A 27,113-nucleotide genomic window follows, 5' to 3' on the forward strand; every position below is an offset into this window, starting at 1 on the left:
GACCATATTGAATACTTCATACCCAAGACTCAACTACAAATTAGAGGTATTATCAGGCAACATCACCATGACAAGATAACTGAGGAAAGGAGGATAGAAGCACAAACCAGTGAATCTGTACGATGAGACAACATGGTTGCAGCTGGCAACCCCAATCATTATGGACGAAGAGGTGGCGGCCGCGGAAGGGAATCGGTAATAGCGAGCATCCGTCTTGGATACAAATATCCATGGAGATTCGGGATGGAAACTTCAGCTGAGCAGCTGAGTTGCACAATCTGATGAGAATGACGGATACCGCCTTGACCACTACTTGAGAGAGAGAGTGAACACCTGAGACACATTAGAAACGTGTAGAATAATAAACTCCACATTGTTTGAGTTGGGAAAACTGTCAAATATTGATACTGTTCTTAAGAGATTCCCCAATTTTATACTTGCAAGATAAAGTAAGTACTTAAGGGTTGACAGATGTAAAATCATCTTGTTTGAAGAGCTGTTCACTTGAGACAGTTAAGCAAGTCCCAGTTGTGTCTGGGTACAAGTGACAGGATGAACAACCTGCGGGTTTTCTTCCTATTGGGGAGTTTTATACGTTGCTATGGCGGTATGTCCACTCACAGGATGAGTGGCGCTACCCAATAAACTTACCCCTGGGGGGGGGGAACCCCCCTCCCACACTGTATACAAACCCCGCCACCACACAAGGATCTGGTCAGTGGAGGTAATTTTATATAAATGTGTAAAATTAAGGCACTATTTTAATGAAAAATGTCTTACCATATATTGCAATTACTTAAATACAAATTAAAGTATACATTTACAATTGATAAAGTCATATGACAATCTTGTCATTGTTTAAAATAATTCATGTAGCAAGATGCCAGATCAAAGGATAGGCTAAAATAATGTAACCGTGTGAGTGGCAAGTGTAGATTTTTCATTCAACAGGTTAATGAATGCAGCCCCCATTTCTTTTGGAAAACTTCTGAAGTAATTATCAAAAGAAGGCACCAAACCAGGAAGGCTATGTAGCACCACCAAAGTGCGAAATAATCAGAGGGCGCTAAATATCACCAAGAATGCCAATACGAGAACAGAAACGCATAAGGCGAATGATATCAAAAGTATCCGATTCACCAAGAATTCTATCGAGGGACAAGTGGCCGCGAGGGACGGTCGGAAAGCAAGAGACACGCTCGTCCTGGAAGTCAGGACATTCAACAAGGATATGCACAACTGTAAGAGGGACAATGCAATGTGGACAATAAGGAGCAGGGCGGTGCTCCATTAAGTGACCATGAGTTAAGGAAGTATGGCCAATCCGCAACCTTGCTAGAGCAGTTTCTCACCGGTTACGGTGGCAGGAGGGCGGCCACGGGGACACGCTACATTTGAGAGTGCGCAGCTTGTTACCAACTACAGAAGACCAACAACCCTGCCAATGGACAAGGATGGAGAAATGAATAACAGGATAAAAGTCGGAATAAGAATACCTTCACGGGAGATGGGACAAGAACAGATAGCTTCCCTAGCGGCAGCATCCGCACACATTAAAAGAAACACCAATATGGCTGGGAACCCAGCAAAACTCTACTGATTTAAAAATTAAATTTACTAGAAATAAGAAACAGCCAATGTTCAATCTCGATGACCACCGGATGGACAGGACTAAAGGACCCTAGAGGTCATGAGAGCACTACGAGAGTCAACTACAACCACAAAGGAGGATCGACAATGAGAAAGCAAGAGACGGAGAGCATAGGGAATAGCATAAAGTTCTGCTGTGAAGACGCAAGCCTCCGAAGGGAGGCGACACAAGTGCGGTCAGGAAAAACAACAGTAGCCTACACCGTTCACAGATTTAGACCCGTCTGTGAAGATGGAAACAGTGGGAGTGCAAAGAAAAAAGCAAGGAAAAAGCGTTTCAGAACTGTAGGAGGGGTAAAAGCTTTTGTGATGCTGATCAAGGATGTACAAAACTTTGGAAGGGGGACTCTAAATGGGGGCAAGGAAGGAACAATACTAGGAGAAACAGATACGAACGGAAAGGGAATCCTGTAAGCGAGATAGATGGACGAAAAGAGGGAGGCGATGAAGAGGAAGAGGAACAGGAACCACAGGAGGGGTAAAAGTAAAAGCACGACAGAGGCGAGAGGAAGGATATTGTAAGGACCGCACAAAATAGCAAAAACAGTAGCGATCATGGTGGTCCTGGAGAGAGGGGAAGCTAGTGTCAGCATACAAACTGAGGGCGGGAGTCGAATGAAAGGCACCAGAGCCGAAACCCAACCCAGTATGGTGCAAAGCATCAAGACGGCAAAGAGTAAAAGGAGAAGCAGAAGAGTATGCAGGGCAACCATAATCAAGTTTAGATAGAACCAGAGAGGAATGCAAATAGAGGAGTGTGCGCCTATCCGCTCCCTAAGAAGTATGGGACAAAACCTTAAGTAGGTTAAGGGCCTTAAAGCATTCAACTCGGAGGTTAGATATATGGGGCGACCAAGACAAACGAGTGTCAAAGATTAACCCCCAAAAGCTTAGCGGAATCCCTGTACACAAGGGGATGACCATAAAGTGACATAGGGACGAAGAACGACATGCTTCCGAGTAAAAGTCATAGCACAAGTCTTAGACGCAGAACTTGAAGCCATGATCGGTGGCCCAAGACGACACGGCATCAATCGCAAGTTGAAGTCGCCGTTGAGAGGCGAATCACTGACAACAAAGGGTAAGATCGTCAACATAGAGAGCAGCGAAGACGCCAGAAGGAAGAGAGGAAAGAAGACCATTGAGAGCAACAAGAAAAAGAGTAGTGCTCAGAATACTACCTTGGGGTACACCCCTCATACTGCCTAAAAGGGGCAGAGTGGAACCAAGCCTCACACGAAAGGAACGACGAGAGAGGAAACTCTGGAGGAAGAGAGAGATTCCCAAAAAGGCCAAAAGAATGAAGCTCAGACAGAATATGATACTGCCAGATAGTGTCTTAAGCCTTTACCAGGTCAAAAAGGACGGCAACAACAGAGGTCTTCGCAGCAAAAGCAGTACGAATAGACCTTAAAGTTCACAAGAACATCCATTGTGCTGTGCCACTTGCGAAAACCAAATTGAGAAGGGGAAGAGGTGGTGATAGTGTTCTACGAACCACATCAAACGAACGTTAACCATACATTCAAAGAGCTTGCAGACAACTCGTGAGGGCAATAGGGCAGAAGTCCTTGGGGGATGACCCCGAGAGACCCTGGTTTCTGAACAGGGAGGACAACAGCATCGAGCCAGTCCTCAGGGACTGACGACGACTCCCAGACCCGATTGTACAGACTCGGTAAATACCGAGACGTACACGGAGGGAGATGGCGAAGCATCTCATAATGAATGCCATTGGAGCCTGCTGCCGTAGAACTGCAGAGGACTAGGGCAGACTGAAGCTCAGAGAAGGGATCGTTATAAGGAAGGCGAAGATGGGTACAGAAATCTAATGGACGAGATTCAAGAATATGCTTACGAAGAAGGAAGGATTAAGGAAGACGAGAACCAGAGCTAACATGAAAAGCGAGAACCTAGTTCGGTCACGTCCTGCAACGGGTCCGCAACAAGAGCACCATAGAGGCGAAGGTCCGGCGAGACATCGGGAACGAATTTACCCGCAATCTTGCAGATATGCTTCCAGACCAGTAGCAGAGAAGTTTCGGACGTAACGGTTGAGACAAGACATCCAGCATGCATATTTAGCCGCATGGATGGTCCTATGGGCCACCACACTCGCCTTCCGAAACAAGACTTGACTGCCTGCTGGCAGCGGTCTCTTCCAGGCTGCATGCTTACAGCAGACAGCCCGAGCACAGTCCACATTCCACCAGGGAATGCACTTCCGCGTTCCCCGAAAGGAAGAGAGATATAGAGTAGAGGGCAGCGTCAAAGACAGTGTCATGAAAAAGAAGAAGGGCACGAGGGAGAGGCAGAACGGAGAGGTCGGAGATAGTAGCACGGAGAGTAAAGAGGCACCAGTCAGCCTCGGCAAACCGCCACCTAGAGAAGATTGGAGGGTGAAGAGAGAAAAAGGTAACAAGGATGGGAAAAAGGTCACTGTCATGGAGGTCATCAAGGACCTGCCACTCAAAATCTAAGTAAAGGGATGACGAGCACAGAAAGATTGAGACGGGAAAGGGAGCGAATCTGAGAGTCCAAATGAGTGGGCTCGCCAGAATTCAGAAGAGAGGATGAGAAGACGACCCCGGGTATTTATCAGCATATCACCCCAAAGGGCATGTCGACAAATGAAATCACCCAGCAGGAGCACAGGCTCTGGCAAGGAGTCCAGGTGGTGTTTAAGATCGGGAAGCGAGACAGTGTGGGGGGGGGGGGGGGGAAGATAAATGGAACAAACCGTGTACCATTTATGCACAAAGACACGGACAGCAGAACAGTGGAGAGGATGAAAAAAGTAAGGGGACGAAGGGAACATCAGAGCGAATCAAGAGAGCAGAAGAGTTATGAGCCCCAGCTACAGCTGGATGGGGGGGGGGGGGGGGGAAGAAAAGAATAGCCACGGAAGCGACCAGGACGAGCTCCAAGCATCGGCTCTTGGAGACAGACACAAAGGGGCGAAAACTGTGAAATTAGAAGATGGAGGTCAAGGAAATTGGCATAATATCCATGGATGTTCCACTGAAGAATAGACATCGACAAAGAGAGAAAGGATAGCAACAGAGAACAAAGAAGAAATAAAGGTGTAAAAGGAACACAGCACGTTAAAGCAGCACAGGGTAAGGATCAGGGTCAGCAAAGTCAGGGTTAGGGAGCATGGGTAAACTGAGTAACGAAGGATGGAAAGGAGGAGGACAGACCAGAGGTGGACGAGCCGGGTCCGGAGGAGACAACCGAGAGGGGTGGGCAAGGAAAGCAGGAGGAAGTGCAGAAAGAGGGGAGCATACCTCAGCAAGGGCAGCAACCGAGATGGAACCGGGGGCCAAAGAAACCTCCACAGTAGGAACAGGGGGGCTCTACCACAGAAGTGGGAGGGGAGGGAATGATTAGAATCAGAGGTAAAGGGAGAAGAAAGCAAAGCCTTCTTACCTGCCGGGGAGGAGGAGGGAGAGGAGCCAGGTTTCCGCTTCTGACTCAAAGAGACAGGTGTCCCAGCAGCAATGTACTAGGCAACAGACTCTAGCGTCTCAATAGAAGAAAATCGAGAGCAAACAACACGATCACCGGGAGAGTGATGGACATTCGGCCCGCACAGTCAGGTGGCATGGAGAGCCAAGAGACTGAGGAGAATGATGGGAAGGAGGATCAGAGGGAGAGGAGAAAGAAGGCACAGGAGACATGACTGGGTAGAAAGAAGGGGAACCCTAGACAGAGAACCAAGAGGGGGGGACCCGCCAAGACAGAATGGAAAGGAACAGGGGAGGTGGCGGTGGGCATGTCCAGTTCTAAGGCTTGGAAATGGTTGCCAGACTTTAAGGTGGGACGGCCGAGGAGAGGAAGAGCGCACCACACGAACATAAGAGACGCCAGCAAAAGGGGGGGAGACTGACCTTGGCGCCTAGCCTCAGGAAAAGAAACGGTCCTGGTGCTTCAAGTTGAGGACGGCTGCCTCAAGTTTGTAACGTCTACATGTGCGGAAGAAGGTAGGGTGGGCCTCACCGCAATTGAGGCAGAGGGCCTGGGCAGAAGTGCACTCCAACTTAGAGTGACCCTCGCCCCCACACATGGGACAGAGAGAGACAGGACTAGAGCATTTGAGGGAACCATGCCCAAACCTCCAGCACTTACTGCAGTGCCGAGGAGATAGAATATACTCCTGAACGGAGCATCTGGCAACAGCAAGAATGACAGAGGGCAGAAGGGTCCTACCATCAAAGGTAAACTTCACAACCTGAAGGGGCAGACGGCGACGACCACGAGGGGGACGAGTAAACATATCCACCTGAAGGACAGAATGACCTTGGGCCTCGAGGATATGCTTAATATCCTCGTAGCAGTCTTAGATTTCTAACACCGGTTGCAACATGGTGCGGGAGGAGAAGTGCCAACACTGGCATTTAACCGAGCATTCTTAGAGACCTGAACAGGGGTCTTGCCAATGCAGGATAAGGCAGCCAAGCGGGAGGCTGCATCCTGAGGAGCAGCCGCTACGACACTGGTACCAAGACGGGTGGGGGTTGAAAGTAACAGAAGCATCCACTGAATCAACAAGATGCCTATGAAGGGACAATTGGTACAAGCGTTTTGGTACCAATTCTACGGTCTTGAACTGTTATGTACTTTGTATACTCTTAATTACTATTGTGTTCTTTATATAAATTACAAGTCATTACTAGTCTTGTCAAATAACTTTATTTATGTCTACTTGTATCTGAATTGTAAGTCTGCACATTACTTAGTCTATTAAATTTACAACTGTCACTTAGTCTAGCAAATTACATTTTTGTATTTAACTTTATATTAATTTTTTTTTTTTACAAGTTCCCATGCATTGCACGTTTCCTTTAAACCAGAAAAAAAATTCCACAGCCCCATTTAGATTATGCATGTCTCCCCGAGCTATTCTATCTTCTAGCGACGTGATGTGCATTTCACGCAGCCTTTCCTCATAACTCATGCCTCTTAGTTCTAGGATTAACCTAGTGACATACCTCTGAACTTTTTACAGTTTCGTCTTGTGCTTGACAAGGTATGGGCTCCATGCTGGTGACGCATACACCAGTATTTGTCCTACATACGTGGTATGCAAGGTTCTGAAATATTTTTTACACAGGTTTCTGAAGGCAGTTCTGATTTTAGTCAGCCTCGCATACGCCGCTGATGTTATTCTGTTGATATGGGCTTCAGGAGACAGGTTTGGCGTGATAACTTCTAAATCATTTTCTGTCTGTTTCATGAACTTCATCTCCAATTCGGTATCCCGTGTCTGGCCTATTTCCTCCACCTAGTTTCATTACCTTACATTTACTTGGGTTGAATATTAGTAGCCATTTGTTGGACCATTCCTTCAGCTTGTCTAGGTCATCTTGTAGCCTCATACTGTCTTGTCTTAATCATCCTCAATTTTCGCATCAGCCAACAATGAGAGGAACGAGTCTATTCCCTCTGTGAAGGGGAATTATCAGGGGAAAGCGCCAAGCCATTAAGATTACATAGCACTGGGAAAGGGTTAGGATAAGGATTTGGGACAGGATGAGGGATGGAATAGTGCCCATCCACAACACCACTTGGGTGGTCGGGAACAGTATAGGTCTAAGGACTGATCCTGGTGAGACTCCACTGGTGATGCCTCACCACTCCGAGACCTACCCCCCCCCCCCCCAGTGACTACTTTGGATAAGGGAATAACTAAGCAACAGGAGTACCTTCCCTTTCACTCCTGCCAGCATCTCCAGCTGTCGCACTGTTCTCTGGTGTGGTACTGTGTCAAAGGCTTTCTGGCACTCCAAAAATATGAAGTCTGCCCATTCTTTTTTCTTGTCTGATTATTGTTGCCTGGTCATAGAATTCAATTAATCTGTGTAACAAAATTCTTTCGTTCTAGATGTTCCACTAACTTCTTCGCACATTCTCTATCTTGCATGGTATACAAGTTAGGTATACTGGCCTATAGTTCAGTGCCTCCTGTGTCACCATTTGTGAATATTGAGACTTCAATAGCTGTCTTCCAACTTTTTGGCATTTCACCTGTTGGCAGTGATTTGTTGTACAAGTGGATGAATGGACATAATAAAGGAGATATTAATAGGGTAATAAAAGTATCAACAACACGAGTGCAGACTAGTGTTCATAATAACGTGGCTGAAATGTTGACCAAACCACACTAGAAAGTGAAGGGACGATAACGTTTCGGTCCGTCCTGGACCATTCTCAGATCAATTGAGAATCTACCTGAGAATGGTCCAGGACGGACCGAAACGTTGTCGTCCCTTCACTTTCTAGTGTGTGGTTTGGTCAACACAGAACACGAAACAATGGGTATAAATTGGATACGTTTAGACCTGGGTAAATACTGGTTCTGTAACGGTGTTTGATTTATGGAACCAATTACCAAGTAACATAATAGAAGAAGGATCCCTTGACCGATTCAAACGTAGATTATACATATACATGAATGAGACTGGGTGGTTATAAATAAGAGCTGCCTCGCATGGGAGAGAAGGCCTTCTGCAGTTACTTTCATTCGTATGTTCTTATGATAGGGAATCTTTTCCCATGTTTATTTCCCTCCCAATTTTCGCATCATCGGCAAATTTGCAAATATTTTTGTTCAAACCTGAATCTAAATTATATATATATATATATATATATATATATATATATATATATATATATATATATATATATATATATATATATATTATATTATATATATATATATATATATATATATATATATATATATATATATATATATATTATATTATATATATTATATATATATATATATATATATATATATATATATATATATATATATATATATATATATATATATATATATATATATATATATATATATATGCAAACAAGCCTGAATGGTCCCCAGGACTATATACAACTGAAAACTCACACCCCAGAAGTGACTCGAACCCATACTCCCACAACTGGTATGTACAGGGACGCCTTAATCCGCTTGACCATCACGACCGGACATAAGGAAGTGATAGCCGAGGCTATATGAACCACTTCCCCGCCGGCACTCGGATGGTAATCTTGGGCATAGCATTTTATCAAATCACCTCATTCTTTGGGGCACACGTGAGGAACACAAATGCAAACAAGCCTGAATGGTCCCCAGGACTATATACAACTGAAAACTCACACCCCAGAAGTGACTCGAACCCATACTCCCACAACTGGTATGTACAGGGACGCCTTAATCCGCTTGACCATCACGACCGGACATAAGGAAGTGATAGCCGAGGCTATATGAACCACTTCCCCGCCGGCACTCGGATGGTAATCTTGGGCATAGCATTTTATCAAATCACCTCATTCTTTGGGGCACACGTGAGGAACACAAATGCAAACAAGCCTGAATGGTCCCCAGGACTATATACAACTGAAAACTCACACCCCAGAAGTGACTCGAACCCATACTCCCACAACTGTACATACCAGTTGTGGGAGTATGGGTTCGAGTCACTTCTGGGGTGTGAGTTTTCAGTTGTATATAGTCCTGGGGACCATTCAGGCTTGTTTGCATTTGTGTTCCTCACGTGTGCCCCAAAGAATGAGGTGATTTGATAAAATGCTATGCCCAAGATTACCATCCGAGTGCCGGCGGGGAAGTGGTTCATATAGCCTCGGCTATCACTTCCTTATGTCCGGTCGTGATGGTCAAGCGGATTAAGGCGTCCCTGTACATACCAGTTGTGGGAGTATGGGTTCGAGTCACTTCTGGGGTGTGAGTTTTCAGTTGTATATAGTCCTGGGGACCATTCAGGCTTGTTTGCATTTGTGTTCCTCACGTGTGCCCCAAAGAATGAGGTGATTTGATAAAATGCTATGCCCAAGATTACCATCCGAGTGCCGGCGGGGAAGTGGTTCATATAGCCTCGGCTATCACTTCCTTATGTCCGGTCGTGATGGTCAAGCGGATTAAGGCGTCCCTGTACATACCAGTTGTGGGAGTATGGGTTCGAGTCACTTCTGGGGTGTGAGTTTTCAGTTATATTTATATTTATATATATATATATATATATATATATATATATATATATATATATATATATATATATATATATATATATATATATATATGTCGTACCTAGTAGCCAGAACGCACTTCTGAGCCTACTATGCAAGGCCCGATTTGCCTAATAAGCCAAGTTTTTATGAATTAATGTTTTTTCGTTTACCTAACCTAACCTAACCTAGCTTTTTCGGCTACCTAACCGAACCTAACCTATAAAGATAGGTTAGGTTAGGTTAGGTAGGGATGGTTAGGTTTAGTCATATATCTACGTTAATTTTAACTCCAATAAAAAAAAATTGACCCCATACATAATGAAATCGGTAGCTTTATCATTTCATACGAAAAAAATTAGAGAAAATTTATTAATTCAAGAAAACTTGGCTTATTAGGCAAATCGGGCCTTGCATAGTAGGCTGACAAGTGCGTTCTGGCTATTAGGTACGACATATATATATATATATATATATATATATATATATATATATATATATATATATATATATATATATATATATATATATATATATATATATATATATATATATATAAATATAAATATAATCATGAATAACAGAGGTCCCAGGACAAAGTCCTGAGGCACTCCACTTACAACATTTTCCCACTTACTTAATCTCATTTATACTAACACTGCTTCCTTCGGTATAGCCATGCCCTAATCCAACTTACTATAGTACCCCCAATTCCTTGAGCCTCTATCAATCTCACATTCTTATGCCTTAAACAATAAGGACAATCTTATATGTTCTTGTATATCTATTCAGTTCCTGAACCCATCACATGCCTGTAATCTTGACCACTGCCACCGACAGGATGACTATGGCATGCATATACAACAGTGACTTGCCATGCAAGAGCGAAGTAGGACTCACCGTCTGGACTGTGGCGAAGCGGACTCTCCCACCCTCGTCCTCCTCCTCCCAGATCTCTCGCACCACCTTCGCTCCACGCTCCTTGGCCCGCTGGAAGCGTCAAGTTAGCACAATAGAGCAAGGGACATTAAATATATAATGCATATGAACAGAATCAGGAGAGAATGTGAGCCACAGCAAGGGAGGACAGAATGAGGGGCAGCAAAGGGGGGGGAGAGCACACACACACACACAGTAGTGCGCTGGCTCACCTTCACTATAGCATCGAGGTCCTCAACGTTGAAAGCAATGTCTTTGGCGCCGTCTCCGTGAGTGACCAGGTGGCGACCCATCACCTCGTTGTTGGGGTTGAGCGCCGAGGCGAACACGAACATGATCTGCTCACACCACCATAGTTAATAACAGTATAAACCCAGACGCATTACAACAAAACAATAGCCAAGATCCCCATACATATTAACCACTAATTATTCTCAATAAAATCATTATAGCCATACTAACTAGCAAATAAAATATTGATTTACTGTCTAAGTATGTAAACACTGACCAGTGCATACTTGCCTACCTTGTTCTGCTTGACGACATGGTAGCACACTTCACGGGAGCCAGTCTCCAGACCTTTGTAGGCGTACGGTTCGAACCCCAGTCTGGTAGAGTAGTAACTGGCCGCCTTGTGAGAAGGGAGAGATTAGTGTCTGCTGCCCACACTCGCCAAACACCTGCACACACCTGTACTGATCTTGTAACATTCCAACATTACAAAATCCTTCTACACATGTCCAAATAAAATAGTACTGATATTTACTTCCTAATTGCCTTCCACGTCAATGTAGGATGGTAGTCATAGTTACTGAAGGTACTGCCTAAACAGGGGAGGGAGGGTCGGGGAACAACAAGACAAACGTCGACTTAAGGTCTAACCAATGCCCTAGATATTGTACCCACCGACTCCCCGCCCACCCCATTAACCCCCACAACTGGTTGATACCTGGTTGATACCTGGTTGATGGGGTTCTGGGAGTTCGTCTACTCCCCAAGCCCGGCCCGAGGCCAGGCTCGACTTGTGAGAGTTTGGTCCACCAGGCTGTTGCTTGGAGCGGCCCGCAGGCCCACATACCCACCACAGCCCGGTTGGTCCGGCACTCCTTGGAGGAATAAATCTAGTTTCCTCTTGAAAATGTCCACGGTTGTTCCGGCAATATTTCTTATGCTTGCTGGGAGGACGTTGAACAACCGCGGACCTCTGATGAACTCCCTGGCTTATAGCAAATTGTTACACATTACGCAAGATATTGTAATTTAGATAATTAAAACATACTGAAGGTTGCATTGACCAGAGCAGCCATTTGCCACCCCATCCACCATTCAGGGGAGATGGAATTACTTCTACATGAAGCTGGTTGACCAATCACACATCACAAGAACAGTATTACATTATCCTGAAAAGAACATGGGTGATAAACCTGCCTTGCTGGGCACTCATTAACATACGTCACAGTACGGTACGTTTAGAGTGAACGCGTTGTGTTCACTGCTATCATGTAACCCCCCCCCCCCCCCCCCGCACGCCGGTGACCCAACACGTCTTCTCCTCCATGCCGGTTGTTACGACCCTGGATTAATTGGCTGCCAGGAAAGCCAGGGGTCAAATTGAATTCTTTTATACTCATACAGCAACCCGTTCTCGCAAATTTAATAAGTCAATATTGACTTATTAGTTGCGTGCATAGGTGACATACTAAACATAATAGTTTCCCTTGAAAAGCTTCATAGAAAACACCGACCTTACCTAACCTACTTAGTATGTTAAAATAAGCATCTTATAGCTTCGTAATTACAATTGTTACTTAACCTATTATAGGTATAGGTTAGGTAATTGTAATTACGGAGCAATAAGATGCTTATCTTAACATACTAAGTAGGTTAGGCAAGGTCGGTGTTTTCTATGAAGCTTTTCAAGGGAAACTATTATGTTAAGTATATCACCTATGCACATATTTAATAAGTCAATATTGACTTATTAAATATGTGCATAGGTGATATACTTAAGTCAATATTGACTTATTAAATTTGCGAGAACGGGTTGCATACAGGGATCAGTCAAGTATTTTGAGAGCCCTGACTGAGGAATTTTGTGTGGGTTCTTAAATAAATATTAGAACATTAATAGATAGGATTGGATCATGTAAGATTGATATTTAATTAATAATACTTAACCTCATGGTTTCTTATATCCTTGATGTGTTTGTTTCCATCTTCCCTGCCAGACGTAGAAATAATCTTGTTGCTCACAAGGCGGGCAGACTGTGTTAATTGAATATTAATATAATATAAAGCTAGAGGCTAGCTATTCTTAGAATTGTTGGAGTAACAAGAAAATGAATGTCTGGGAAAACTTATGATTGTTACTGTACGACCAGTTGAGTATCGTCCAGGCAGCAACCATGAGAGTGTTCCCAAGACTTTCTCCCTCTTCCCTGGTGGTCTCGAGGCTGACAAGACACTCGCTCTGAGGGCTTATTTCCTTACCTCTTCTCATCCTCCTCTCTTCTCTCTCCTTATTCTGTGTATCAAGCTAAGTATGTGTTCTGTGTGTTATTGTGCCACCGTGTTCTAGGAATTTTAGTGGTGTCTTCTTAATCCATTGTTTGAGCCAAACATTAACTGGGGTGGCTTAACCCTTTAACTGTGCAGCCTGTACATATGACACCCCCCAGTGCACAAGAAATAAATTCTCGGGATAAAATTTTTTGTTCTGGAAGTGTCAGAAACCCCTCCCAGTATATGGGTATAGCAACGGAATATCGAAATTGTACTTACTTTGGCAGCTATGGGGTCCGAAAGGTGGGGCGTGACATCATTCCCCGTGCGCCCGTGCCATAAGCTCCCGGGGCCGGTGGGGCGCCCGGGACAGGGCGCGTGAGTTGCCACGCATATATTTTTGCACATTTTTTGTGCACATTTCCAAATAGTTTATTACATTTTACGTGCCGAACCGATGTATGGTGAACACGTACACTATATTATGGCACTGGAACATCCGTACTGTCTGTAGACACTTACGTGCATCACAAAAAGGTATACTTATCCTGCACTTATTTCTAATATATCACGCAGATATATGTATATGTACATTATCGGTACTCCGCGAGTGTGTGATATGCTGCAAAACAGCCTACGGGGCAGAGTGGCATTTTGCACTCCACGCACCAGGTGCTGATGCATCTACACTTTTGTAGTCTGCGTGTGGTGTTCCTGCAGACTATGCATGCACGTTTACCCTTCTCCCGTGATGCTGTGCCTGGCATATACTCCAGCATGTGTACCCCAAAGTTCTCATTATCCCGCAGTCTGTCTGGAGCTGCGTGTGCCATTGTTGCTTGCACCCCGTGGGGTACTACGGAGCACTCCTTGCCATACTTTATCAGCAGCTGTGACAACGTTGGCAGTGAAGGTACGTATAGAAGGTTTCCTGCCGGACTTCAAGTACGTATTGCAGCAGTGTTGGGGTGTGTTTGCAAGCCTAACTTGCCAGAATTTTTGGAGTTGACCCTGAAAGATTTTTCTGCCATTTTCAGAGGCTGGCCAGGTCCATGAACTGGCCAGAGGAAAAGTGGGCGAGCATCTTGCAGAGGCAGCTAAAAGGCAAAGCCCAAGATACTTTTATAAACGTGCCTGATGAGGATTGTTTTAATTATAGTAAAGTTAAAGAACAGATTTTGAATGCATATAAAATTATGCCTGAAGCTCACCACCAAGCCTATTGCAACCTTAAGCCTACACACAACCAACCTCTTACAGAATTTGCAAATAACCAAATAAGATTGTTTGAAAAATGGGCTTACTCAGCTAAAGCCGAGACAAACGAGCACTCAAAAATTTATTTTTAATTGAAGGACATCTGTAACATGTCAGAGCCGGTGGCACGATACCTCACAGAGGAAGGAGACATACAAATATTATGGATTTGGCCAAGATGGCAGAAAACTACTAGTTGGCAGGCAAAATGTCCAGTAAAAATAATTATATCCCACGTGGTAACAAACCTTGTACCCACAGCCAATCCAGACCAGCCCATTCTAACCCTGTAAATATTGCACCTTCTCTTTCGGACAAAACTAACCAGCTTAAATTGTCTAAACCCAAGGGGAACTCTGGTAGTAATGTCCCTTCTCCCCAAAGATACTGTGGTCATTGTAAACTTTCAAACCACACTACTAGCCATTTTATTTATTTTATACACACACACACACACACACACACACACATACATACATACATACATACATACATACATACCACATACATACATACATACATACATACATACATACATACATACATACATACATACACACATTCTTGTACAGCCACTAGTATGCGTAATGTTTCAGGCAAGTCCTTAATCCTGTTCCCAGGAATGACTCCCGCGAAGAATCGTTGTTGCAACCAAGTACCCATTTTACTGTTGAGTTAAACAGTGGCTACAGTTAAGGATTTGCACCCAGTAAATCCTCCCCAGCCAGGATACGAACCCAGGACAAAGCGCTGGCGGAACGCCAGGCGAGTGACTTGTCACTACGCCACGAAGACTGCTAACCTTATACCCAACTGTTGGGTAGTTGTATATGTTGGCAACTGTACCCAGAAAAAAGGCCCAATGCTCTTGTTGTGACAAGGCTTGAGGACTTCTGACGGGTACAAGACCCCCAACCCAAACTGGTTGGGCCTGCTTACTCCATTCCTGTTCAAGGGGAAGCTTTTAACTTTTGAAGGTTCTTCCTGGAAGGACGTGGTAATCTTCTGCAACCCGTTCTCGCAAATTCGTAAAGTCAATATTGACTTATTAACTACGTGCATAGGTGATACTAAACATAATAGATACCCCTAAAAAAATTCATAGAAAACACCGACCTTACCTAACCTTGTTAGTATCTTAAGATAAGCATCTTATTGCTTCGTAATTACAATTATTACTTAACCTATACCTATTATAGGTTAGATAATTGTTATTACGAAGCAATAAGATGCTTATCTTAAGATACTAACAAGGTTAGGTAAGGTCGGTGTTTTCTATGAATCTTTTTAAGGGTATCTATTATGTTAAGTATGTCACCTATGCACATATTTAATAAGTCAATATTGACTTATTAAATTTGCGAGAACGGGTTGTCTTCTGAGACACCGGTGCCATCCAGACTTTATTTTTAGAGAGTGTTGCAAGGTGCCAACACACTCGACACTGGAGAGGTAGTACTAGTCGAAGGCATCAGGTGATATTCTACCAGTACCCCTCCGTAAGGTAACCCTGGAATCTGATTTCCACAAGGGTATTGGTACAGTCGGAGTCACTCCTTACCTACCTTTCCCTAATGTTGATATAATAGTAATGATTTATTAGGGGATAAGGTAGGGGACTCCAGACTGCCTATTATGTTGCCTACCCCTAAGGTTTCCCCTGGAACTACCCGTCGCAGAGAATAATGTGTACCCTGCATGTGCAGTGACCAGGTCTATGGGTCTTAAATGTAAGGTAAACCCTGTGGTTGCCAAGGTAGTAAATCCCAAGGCCACGAGGAACTTTCAGAGTGGTGAAAGCCAAGTGGACCTTGCTGATACTTTCATGGCCAGAATTGATGACGAGGACACTGGAGAGCCTACCATCACCACCTACCAAGAGTATTGAGGATGAGGAGGAGAATACTATTGGGACTCTGCCAATAGCATCTGACCCAGGCATGGGAGCCACCTTGAGCGAATTGCAGAAGGCTGACCCGTCTTGCAGAATATCATGCAGCTCTCTAAGGAGGAAATAGTAGATGCAGCAACTGGTTACGATTAAAAGGATCAGATTTTGATGAGAAAATGGAGACCACAGAGTTCAACCTTGTGAAATGAGTGGGAGATAGTACACAAGGTTATGCTGCCTACCTGCTATAGAGAAGGTTTTAGCAGCGGCTCATGATGATCCTATTGGGGGGGGGGGGGGGGGGACATCACGGTATTAACATTAAATATCATAAGACCTTTAAACATTTCTACTGGCCCAAGCTGAAAAGCGATGTGGCAAAATATTGTAATTCTTGTGTCCCATGTCAGCTTATTGGGAAACCTAATCAGACACCACCTAAAGCTCCTCTTAGGCCTATTGTAGTGCCGGAGGAACCATTTTCTCACGTGGTAATGGATTGTGTTGGTTCATTACCCAGAACTAAGGTTGGTAACATTTACTTGATAACCATGATCACGACCCGTTACCCTGAGGATTTTGCTGTAAGGCACATCTGAGCAATGACTTATTGCTTGTATGTTGCAATTTTTCCCCCACTTATGGACTGCCTCGGATCGTTCAAACTGACAATGGTACTAAGTATGATACTTTTGAGCAATTCTCTAAGGATAAAGGAATGACTTAAGGTTTCTAGCTCATATCATCCAGAGTCATGAGGGTAATTAAGCGGTTCCATCAAACTTTGAAACAGATGCCTAAGACATGTGAAAATTCTAACAGGGCTTGGGATGAGAACTTTCAGTATGTTTTGTTTGCTGCTCGAGAGGGGTTACAGAGTTCACTGGGTTGTTCACCTTTTGAGTTAGTCTTTGGCCATAAGGTCCGTGGACCCTTGCAAATGTTACACGAGAATCGGTTAGGTAACATAACATTGACCGAAGGTTCAGCTTGCTTTGCGCAACACCAGAGACAATGTAAGGCAGCAGCACTAAAATATCTCGGGAAGACCCAAGATAGCATGAAGGAACGACACAATGCTAAGGCTAAGTTGAGGGTATTTCAGCCTGGTAACCCTGTCCAGGTATTAAAGCCTCGATTGGGGAACATTGTCTCACAAGTATGAAGGCCCCTATATGGTGACAGAAAAGGTTGGGGACCTCACGTACAAAATGAGAATGATAAGCTTAGCCAGGTGATGCTTGTATACTTTAACCGTCTGAAGTTCCAGGGCCCCATGCCAATCGCTCTAATATTTCCTTTTCCAGTGAGGGAGGGGATAACTTTTCTGGGGACCCAACTAATCCCATTTTCAATCATTCTAGTTCTGTGAATGCTGTCGAGGAGAGGCTGTCCCATTTGCAGATGTTCCAGCGTGAAGAGGTGCAGTCGTTACTTGAGTTCTCCAGTCTGTTTAGACAGACTGATGCCATCCACCATGATGTCAAGTTGACAGACTACACCCCCCCCCCATTCGTCTTCAACCCTACCGGATGAGCCAGGAAAAGAAGGCTATCGTGGGGCAAGAAATCTACTTCCTACTCCAGCATGGCCTTAAGGCCGAGTCAGGGCTCTTGGCGCTAGCCCTGCCTTTTAGTTCCCAAACCAGATGGACCCCGACGCTTGTGCACCGACTACCGGCAGCTCAACAAGGTGACCATCGTGGATGCTTACCCGCTGCCCTTCGTAGAGGACTGTATCGATGAGATCGGTAATGCCACCTGTGTGTAAGTTAGATCTCTTCAGGGGGGTACTACCAAATCCCACTCACAGAACGTGTCAAACAACTAACCGCATTCGTAACACCTGATGGCATTTTCTAATACCAAGTGCTACCTTTCGGACAGCTGAATGCTCCCACAACGTTCCAGCAGTTAATGAACTGCTAGCAAATGTACCAAATTGTCGGCCATATTTAGATGACACTGCTATTTGATAAAAATTGGGCTGACATTTTCCTCCAAACAAAGGCCCAAAAGTGATTCCATGCACCCGTCAAACCCCGTTTATGAATGAAAAATGGTTTACACACGACAACTGATTTCGTTCGAACACTTCCGGAAGAAGTGCTTCACTGACGAATTTTGTTCAAACCACCACAATGTAAATGCTTCACCCACATATTACAAATACAAACATCAACTCCCACCCCACTGCCCGACCCCGGGGCTCGTTCTTCCACCCCCACGGCCCCCCCTCCCCGCCGAGGCGCGTACCCCAACCCCCCCATGGCCCGTCCCCCTCCCGGCCAGGGCAAGTACTCCCACCCCCACGGTAGCAGGTAGCACTGTGGAGACATTTCCGACAGACCAAAGGGGGGGGGGGGGGGTAGAAATAGCCTAAGCTACTCTATCCCTTTGAGATGTATTTCTTGCTTATCTCAATAAACATACTTGAACTTGACAGACCATTGGAACATTAACACAGTGCAGAGTTACAAACCCATTAAGATTTCAACTTAAATTCAGAGCAGAAGTTGTTAAACACGTGGGACAAAATCTTACTGAAGTGACCATATGAGTCAAATACTCATACTCTGCCCAAGTAAAACAAACACCACTTCGTGGGCCAGCCAGAGGCTTAGGACCCGTGCAGGAATATCCCTGGAAAAAAACAGCAGCAGGATCAGCAGGCGGGACAGGGGGGGGGGGGGGGGAAGGGGGAGACTTACTTGCTTAGCGTTGCCGACCCAGAAGGTGATGTGGTCGAAGTGGAGGAACTTGCCAGAGTCAGGCTGTGGGAGAAATCATCAACACAGACCATTACTTCGCTGCCAGAAATGACATTTTATAATTATTTACTTCTATAAAGAGGAAAGATTGAATTGTCAGCTGGGCCAGGATTCGTTGATCATTTTAACCATATGAAACCTGTATATTTTTGAACAACTATGGCGGCTTTGAGCTCATGCCGTTTAATGAATTCAAACAAAGCTGACATTTGTTTAAAGATGTATAGGTTTCGCAAGTGGTTGGCAAATGCTCTAACAACCCAGGTCCAGTTAGGTCAACCTGAAAACCATGGTCACAGCTTACCTTGGAGCCCTTGTCCGTGTATGAAGTCTGAAAAAAAAGAAATGAAAAAATTATTCACTGTAGATTATGGATGTCTGTATAATTATAGAAGTTTAATATCACCGACAAGTGTAGGCACCAATATGTGGCAACACCGCTCGGGATAAACTACTTCCCCTTCACCTATGCTTGCCCCCTTAACCCCCCCCCCCTCCCCCCCCCCCCCAAAAAAAAAGTCTTCTGGTACTGTTCACCTGGAAGACTCCCATCTTCTGTCGTAGATAAAATACGTTCAAACTGTTTAAGACATTTTCAGTGACACTATTACTCCCTCATCTATCCATATCTCAACTATGGTATTTGTGCTTGGGGTTCTACTACCCAAAATCATTTACGTCCTCTAATTACTCAACACAAAGCTGCTATTAGGACAATATCTAACTCGCCCCAGACATCACACTGTACCCTTACTCAAATCTCTGAATATGTTAGATATTAAGTCACTGCACATCCTCTGTGTATTTATATATATATATAAAACGCTGAAGTGTAATGTCAATCCTGGCCTTAAAAGCTTCCTAGAAGGTTGTAACAGATCCCATGAGCACCACACCAGAAACAAATACTTATTTGATATTCCAAGAGTACGACTTAGTCCAACTAGAAATGCTTTACAAATCAAGGGACCTCGAATGTGGAATAACCTTCCCAATTATGCTAAAGACTGTACCTCTCCCAACCAGTTTAGATAAAAACTAAGCACTACCTAATTAACTCCCTGTAACCTACCTTACCCCTAAATGTCAACCCATGTCTACTATTTTAAACAATGCCGTTTGTTGACCAAATTGTATTTTTGTTTTTTTTCTGTCATGTTCCCCCCACTTTTTTCTTCTTTTTTTTATTTTTTCTCAACACAATGTTTACTTTAATCTCAATTAGTATTAAGTTTTAGTCTTAGTGTTTTTCCTGCCCGAAACGCTTTGCGTAATAGTGGCTTTAGGCATTGTATGTACTAGCTCTATCTATAAATCCATCAACTTTTGTATTTCACTTTGTATGTATGTACTTTACCTGAATAAATATTTGTATTTGTATTTTGTTTGTAGTGGCTCATGGCAGCCAGGCTTTTTGTTGCATAAAATTATACATTTTATGCAACAAAAAAAGTGAACTGCCCGAGGGAGAGGTCATGAAGGCGTGGTGGTGGAGCGGTCAGTCTCACCGCCGCGGCGGTGCTGTCAGCCTCCACCACCACTGCTGCAGTGGAGCAGTCAGCCCCCACCACCACCGCTGAGTTGTCAACCCCCACCACAACGGAGCGGTCAGCCCCACCACCACAGGCCTCCAAGTCCGCCACAGATTCATTACCGCCTAAATTGACCAGGTCAAATTTGAACCTCTGAAATCTGGTGATTTAGCGTGAATGTTCAGTTTCTACAGTACATATATATATTTTACATGCAACACTTAGGTAAGTCATGCAAAGCAATTCCTGGATACCAAATTATCGTAGGAGTAACATGACTCCAATTGTAGATCATGTCGTTGGGCTGAGATGCCCAACATTCATGACGGTATGTTCCCTCAAGCCTCGTCCCACTGCCCCCTACCATGGCCGCCCCTCTAAATAAAACGTCCACCACCACCATTGTTTAGATTACAACAATCTTCTGCTGGTATTGCCTCAGACGGGTGGTGATGAGACTTGACAAGCCCCTACAACGTTATGGATTCTTACTTTATGATACAGCAAGAATTTTTTTTATTGACAAGAATAATACAATAAAGACAATATAATAAGAACCATCACGGCAACACCTACAGGAACAAGACCCAAATTGGAACAAAAACACAAGCACATTAACAATAGACACCTTAACACCAAATACAATATACAAAATGCAATACCCAAGAGACAATATACAACATACAAAATACAATGCCCAAAAGACAATATACAATACACAAAAACCCTACACCTGAGCAAAGCTGAGAAACACGAACCACAAAACATGAAAAATTCAAAACAATAAATGAGTGGCGCTGCCCAATAAACTCGCCCCTCGGGGCAAAATTTAAAAAAAAAATTTAATAAGCGGAGACAAAGTACAGTACAGATTGTAGTCCAAAACGGACACACCAGCAATACAATACAGAATACTGTACTCAAAAACACAAGGGCAATACTGTAGAGAAAAACACAAGGAGAAAACACAAACACATGACAAGCAAGACAAAGGTACAACGTACAGGCCTGAAGGGTGCGCAGCAGCACACAATAAGGGAGGCGGAAGCAAGAACTTCACGCGTACTCATTTGTATGGCAAATCCTTTTTCGGAAAACAGACGGAACACCTCCCACAATCCACAAATCTTCACGAACAGCAAGCCCCCCCCCCCCACCCCTCTGCGCTGCAGAGCAAGGCATAAATTCAGGAATACCGGAGATGAAGGTACAGACACGAGTTACCCAGACAGTGGACGAGCATGCGGGGACTGGCGCGACCCGGACCACCAGACAAGGCCTTGACACCTCAGCAGCATCCGGCACGGCACCCCCTGACAAGGCAACTGCCCCCTCCCCCCCCCCCCGGAAGGGGGCGGCAACAAGGAGGGTAGCAAAACAGTGGGCGGCACCACGGGAGGGACACTACGAACAACATCCTCGGGCTCGAGCACAGGCACAGATCCCCTACGGCGAACATCCTTCTTGAGGACCATTACAAGTCCCCGTCCCTCAACATCCCTCTCAGGAGGTGGAACCACCACTTACTGCGGGGAACCCACACCAGGAGGCGCAGGAGGGGGGGGGGGCACAGAAGTAACACGCCGGGGCACCATACTCTCCAACCTCCAGCCCAAGGCTCACCACGAAGGGGAATATACACTGAACCCGCCTCGATCGCTTTGAGACAGGCCACCGGTCGTCCGAGCTGTATCACTCCCACCATCCGGCACCACAACAGAACCCTTCGGCAGACGTGCCTTTGAAGAAGCTGGACCCCAGAGAACCGTAGCTTACACAATCTGAGGCACTGGACCACACACCACAGGAGACAGCCCCTCGCGTACAGCCAGAGTGACGGGAGACCCCGTATCCGGGGATGGGGCAGGCCGAGGCGGGAAAGCTGGCGGCAGGAGAACCAACCATCCTCGACACCCACACCACCATCCACATCCAGGCGAGCTACAGAACCCGGCAACGGGGGACCAGACGGCCGGAAATCAACACATCACATCAGCACCTGAAGACTGGTCCGGAGCCGACAATGGGGGAACATAATCCTCCCGTTAGAAGTTAACAGAGGTGACCCAGCGTGCCTCAATCCGCAGCCTGGTGGCCCGATAGTCCATGAAACACACGAAGAGTGACCCCATCAACATGACCGATGACTGAACAGGACTCCTGAGGTGCATGGCGAGTGCGGGATCCCACACGGGAGCCCCTTCCGCCTCCCGGAGGAGACTATGTTCGTCCGCACATGAAGCACGTGTCCAAAACTAGCAAAGTATAGACGTAGGAGGTCGTCATTGAACTAAGGGCGCCTCATGCACCGCCACATACGTAGTAGTACCGCAACGATAGGAGACGGTCACGGATCTACCACCACCAGGAAGAATGGGGCGCCCATCATAGCACCCCACAATATCGCTGTAGACCACTGAGGAGCCGAACTTCACAATCGCTCGCCTCCCAGCAGCTGCACACTATACACGGCCTCCACGGGAACACGTAACATGTCCAAAATCACCACTTCGACCACTGGGTAGGAAGCATTGCCAGAAAATTCCAGGCCAATAGAATTCTGCCTGACGACAGGAGACAGGCTCCCCCATACTGTAGGCCAAGACGGCCCTGGAGGGCCTCAGGAAAGCACTTCACTCAGGCCACTTCAGTAACCACACCAGGGTCTGCACGCCACGCCGGGTCGCAAACAAATGGAGGTGGTCAGGCAAACAATCGTACCCCACGGCAGCCAGGGCACAACTCTCAAGATACTGTAATTAAGACTGTTGCAGCTTGTATCGAATCTGCCTCCACCACATCAATCAATCACTTCCTAATGCATTCCATGTGGGAAGGATGGAGGGGAGGACGGTAAAGAGGAGGAAAGGTAAAGAGGAGGACAGGTAAAATGGTAACAAGAATGATAGGGTGGATAGAGATGAGAATAACAGGGACTAGGTTCCAGAAACATCTCTGATGTGCTACGCGCAATTAATGGTTATATAATACACAAACGTTATGACAAACTACCACTAACCTCATCTATTCTTTGTGTAAAACAACCATATTAATATTATTGTGACCATCCAAGGAGCTGAAGCATATCAGGGGTAATGTAGTGAACCACTCAAGTGGTGGTAGTATTACCCCGGAGACTACCTTGACTGTTACACGTGCCAGCCCTCGTCAACAACTTGTATATGGCCCACACCACCATGATCAACGCTCCGGCCAGCGCGAGGACGAGCCCCACACCACAACAACAGTCACTGTTCACCATCCCGCCTCTCACTACACTTTTCTTACTGGTAATCAGTTTTACCGCTCAGTAAAACTTTACAAAATGTATAAGCTTCTGTTTGAATTTCACCTTAAAGAACTAAAGCCAATCATTTGTAAAGTGATCCAAGCGTTGGTATCCTCCCCCCCCCCCCCGGGTATATTAAGGTCAGCAGCCATCAACTGTTCATCACCATCCGTCCAACCACCCACCTGCCTGCCACACCTCCACTAACTACACCTGCCGGTCTTCCCCTGGTTATGCGAGTCACTACAGTTCAACATTTCTTTAAACGTCACCTACAGCAAAGGTGAACATTCCACGACCATTTCAAAAGTTCAAAATAGTTCTACAGATCCAAACAAACCAAGAACATTCAACAGTGAGAACTATGGACGGTAAATAGGATTAACATTTTCACCAACCCCAGGGTGTTCAAGTCCATGTCAATACTGCATATACCAATATTACTCACGTAGGTCTGTACATTAACAGTCCTTTTATGTTATTCACCTTTTTAACACTAACACATTTTTATTCAAAGGTGTCAAACACTCATGTTTGACACCTTGCCATATACTGCTGCCCTGAGGGTTCCCCATTGGCTCTGGTGCAGAAATTATATTCACTCAATCCTGGAGTCGTGGCGTCTTAAGGTGCAAGAAATCTCTTCATCCCTATACAACCTTCACTGTCTTACGCCGTGCTGCTGGGGTATAATCATCTTGTATTTGTCTGCCCGCTCCTCAAGTCTCTCAAGGTCATTTTACACCTCAGTTTTGACAGTCATTAGTTCTGCGTCGTGTGTAAGGTGGCCCTGCATGGTGGGGGGGGGGGGGTCACTCCCTGGGGGGGTCACTCCCTGGGGGGGGTCACTCCCTGGGGGGGGGGTCACTCCCTGGGGGGGGGTCACTCCCTGGGGGGGGGGGTCACTCCCTGGGGGGGGTCACTCCCTGGGGGGGGGGGGTCACTCCCTGGGGGGGGGTCACTCCTTCGGGGGGGGGGGGGAGCCACTTCCTCGGGGGTCGGCCACACAGTAACTGTGATACAGCGGCCCTGAGGGATGGGGCCTGACGGCTGAGTAGACAGCCCATGGTATTCGAAGTTCTAATTAGGTTCCATGTTTGATCCCCGGCGGAGGCGGAAACAATGGGCACAGTTTCTTTCACCCTGATGCACCTGTTCACCTAGCAGTAAATAGGTACCTGGTAGTTAGACAGCTGCTACGGGCTGCTTCCTGGGGATGTGTAACAAAAAGCAGGCCTGGTCGAGGACCGGGCCGTGGGGACGCTAAGCCCCGAAATCATGAATACCTCAAGATAACTGACCCCTGTAGCGACGCCTTCCTCCAGCTCCACAACTGTCTTGTGTCAGTACTGCTTTAGTCAACAACCTAACACAACCTTCCCAACTACACCACCTTACTTGTCCCCCAGCCAGCCAGGCCGCCACCTTACTTCCTACGTCAGCTTCCTCTTATCTTGAGGTTATCTTGAGATGGTTTCGGGGCTTTAGTGTCCCCGCGGCCCGGTCCTCGACCAGGCCTCCACCCCCAGGAAGCAGCCCGTGACAGCTGACTAACACCCAGGTACCTATTTTACTGCTAGGTAACAGGGGCATAGGGTGAAAGAAACTCTGCCCATTGTTTCTCGTTGGCGCCTGGGATCAAACCCAGGACCACAGGATCACAAGTCCAGTGTGCTGTCCGTTCGGCCGACCAGCTCCCAAGCTTGACGCAGTCTCTCCACCACAAATGTTACGTTTAAATGTTCAGTTTGGTTAGTGAAGCGACTATACACACAGCATGCCCATTACTGTATTTAATTATTAACAATTAAAAAAAAAAGCTTTAAACTTCGTTGACTATATCTTTTTTTATATATATTTACGATCAAATAGTCATTTGTGGATGTACGGGGTCCGATATTTTACTAAAAACTACGGGTGTAAATACAACTTGCGTAATTATTGTACTAATGCCCCTATATACCTTAGTATATCAGATTTCCATACTCTCTCAATAATTACTATATTCTATCAAAACATATATACGTTTGGTCAACATATGTAATCACCTACCACAATCTTCACATTTATCTAAATAAACAGTACCATCAATACGTCCAAGGTGGTGGATATCTTACCATGGCTGAGTGAGGGAGAGGTGTGAGAGGTGTGCACAGTGTGGTGGGTGAGCGTGGAGTGAGGCTCTCTCACCCGCCACCACACCCACCACCCGCCCTCGCTGCCAACCACCTCAACACAACATATTAACCCCTTACTTTTCAAGACAGATTTGCATATTTGTTGACCAAAAAGCTAAGAATATGTTGAATAATAAATATATATTAAGTGTTAACAATTACTATACGAGCTTAAGGGTACTGCAATATTGTGTAAGTAATGATCAGTGGACTCAAGGTCTTCCTCTCCAATGGTTGATCTTGATATAATTCTACATTGAGTTAATTATCAATATGCTTCACGTAAAAAAATAAATTGTGATTCATTGTAGCTTTCTTTAATTAACAAATTTTTACAAAAGTATTGAGATTACATTCTATCAAATTATACAGGTGCGATGAGGTCTGGGGGGGGAGGGGGGTGAGGACACGCCGCCAGAGTCCCTCCATCTCATTGGCTGAACACAATGGGTGTGTGAGGGATGGTGCGCTGTGATTGGCTGGGAGTAAAGGCGTGTCTTGACGTCACACGTCCACACCTCTAAACGCATATTTGAGAGTGGTAAGTTAGTGGGACTCGCTGGTAAACGACGCAATACAAACACATGGAATACGGAGTGAGGCAGACAAGGCATGAGGGACGGGGAGGCGCCTGCCGTAACTAACTTACCAGCAGGCGCCCCACAGTAGCCGGCACCTCCACAAAAACTGACTGAGCCACGGATAACCAGAAACCTGAAAACACATCTGTGTAAATACACGAATTAAGTGACAACTAATTAATTCTCTTGTGATAATATAAGAGAGAGAGAGAGATGCAGAACCTTCCTTAGAAAGAACTCCACAATGTACAAGCCTTAATTATATACCAGATAGGCAGAAGCCTGAGGGCAGAGTGACTGGTCACACTGCTACCTTGGCTGCCAGCACACACTACCCCGTGCCTGGTGGCTTGTTCTCACCCACCACACTCACCACACATGGAAGGAGACCAGAGACAAGGTATCATTTGGGAGATGAAATACTTCAAGAGTCAGAGAGACAGAAAGACCTGGGGGTTGATATCACGCCAGGCCTGTCCCCTGAAGCTTATATC

General features: G+C 45.5%; 1 protein-coding gene across 1 annotated transcript in view; it reads right to left on the reverse strand.

Annotated features, from left to right (window-relative positions):
• Positions 1 to 19,439, reverse strand: part of Hpd (4-hydroxyphenylpyruvate dioxygenase) — a 69,593-nt gene extending 50,154 nt beyond the window's left edge. The window contains exons 1-5 of the mRNA XM_069330520.1: positions 19,345 to 19,439; positions 18,981 to 19,043; positions 11,147 to 11,251; positions 10,833 to 10,958; positions 10,582 to 10,671 (exon numbers count right to left, since the gene is read on the reverse strand). Of these exons, the coding sequence (XP_069186621.1) occupies positions 10,582 to 10,671; positions 10,833 to 10,955 (213 nt within the window). The 5' untranslated portion in view covers positions 10,956 to 10,958; positions 11,147 to 11,251; positions 18,981 to 19,043; positions 19,345 to 19,439. The remainder of the gene's footprint in view (positions 1 to 10,581; positions 10,672 to 10,832; positions 10,959 to 11,146; positions 11,252 to 18,980; positions 19,044 to 19,344) is intronic.
• Between the last annotated feature and the right edge of the window lie 7,674 nt (positions 19,440 to 27,113).

Source organism: Procambarus clarkii, chromosome 24 (assembly GCF_040958095.1).
Source record: "Procambarus clarkii isolate CNS0578487 chromosome 24, FALCON_Pclarkii_2.0, whole genome shotgun sequence".
In the NCBI taxonomy this organism is placed as follows: domain Eukaryota; kingdom Metazoa; phylum Arthropoda; class Malacostraca; order Decapoda; family Cambaridae; genus Procambarus; species Procambarus clarkii.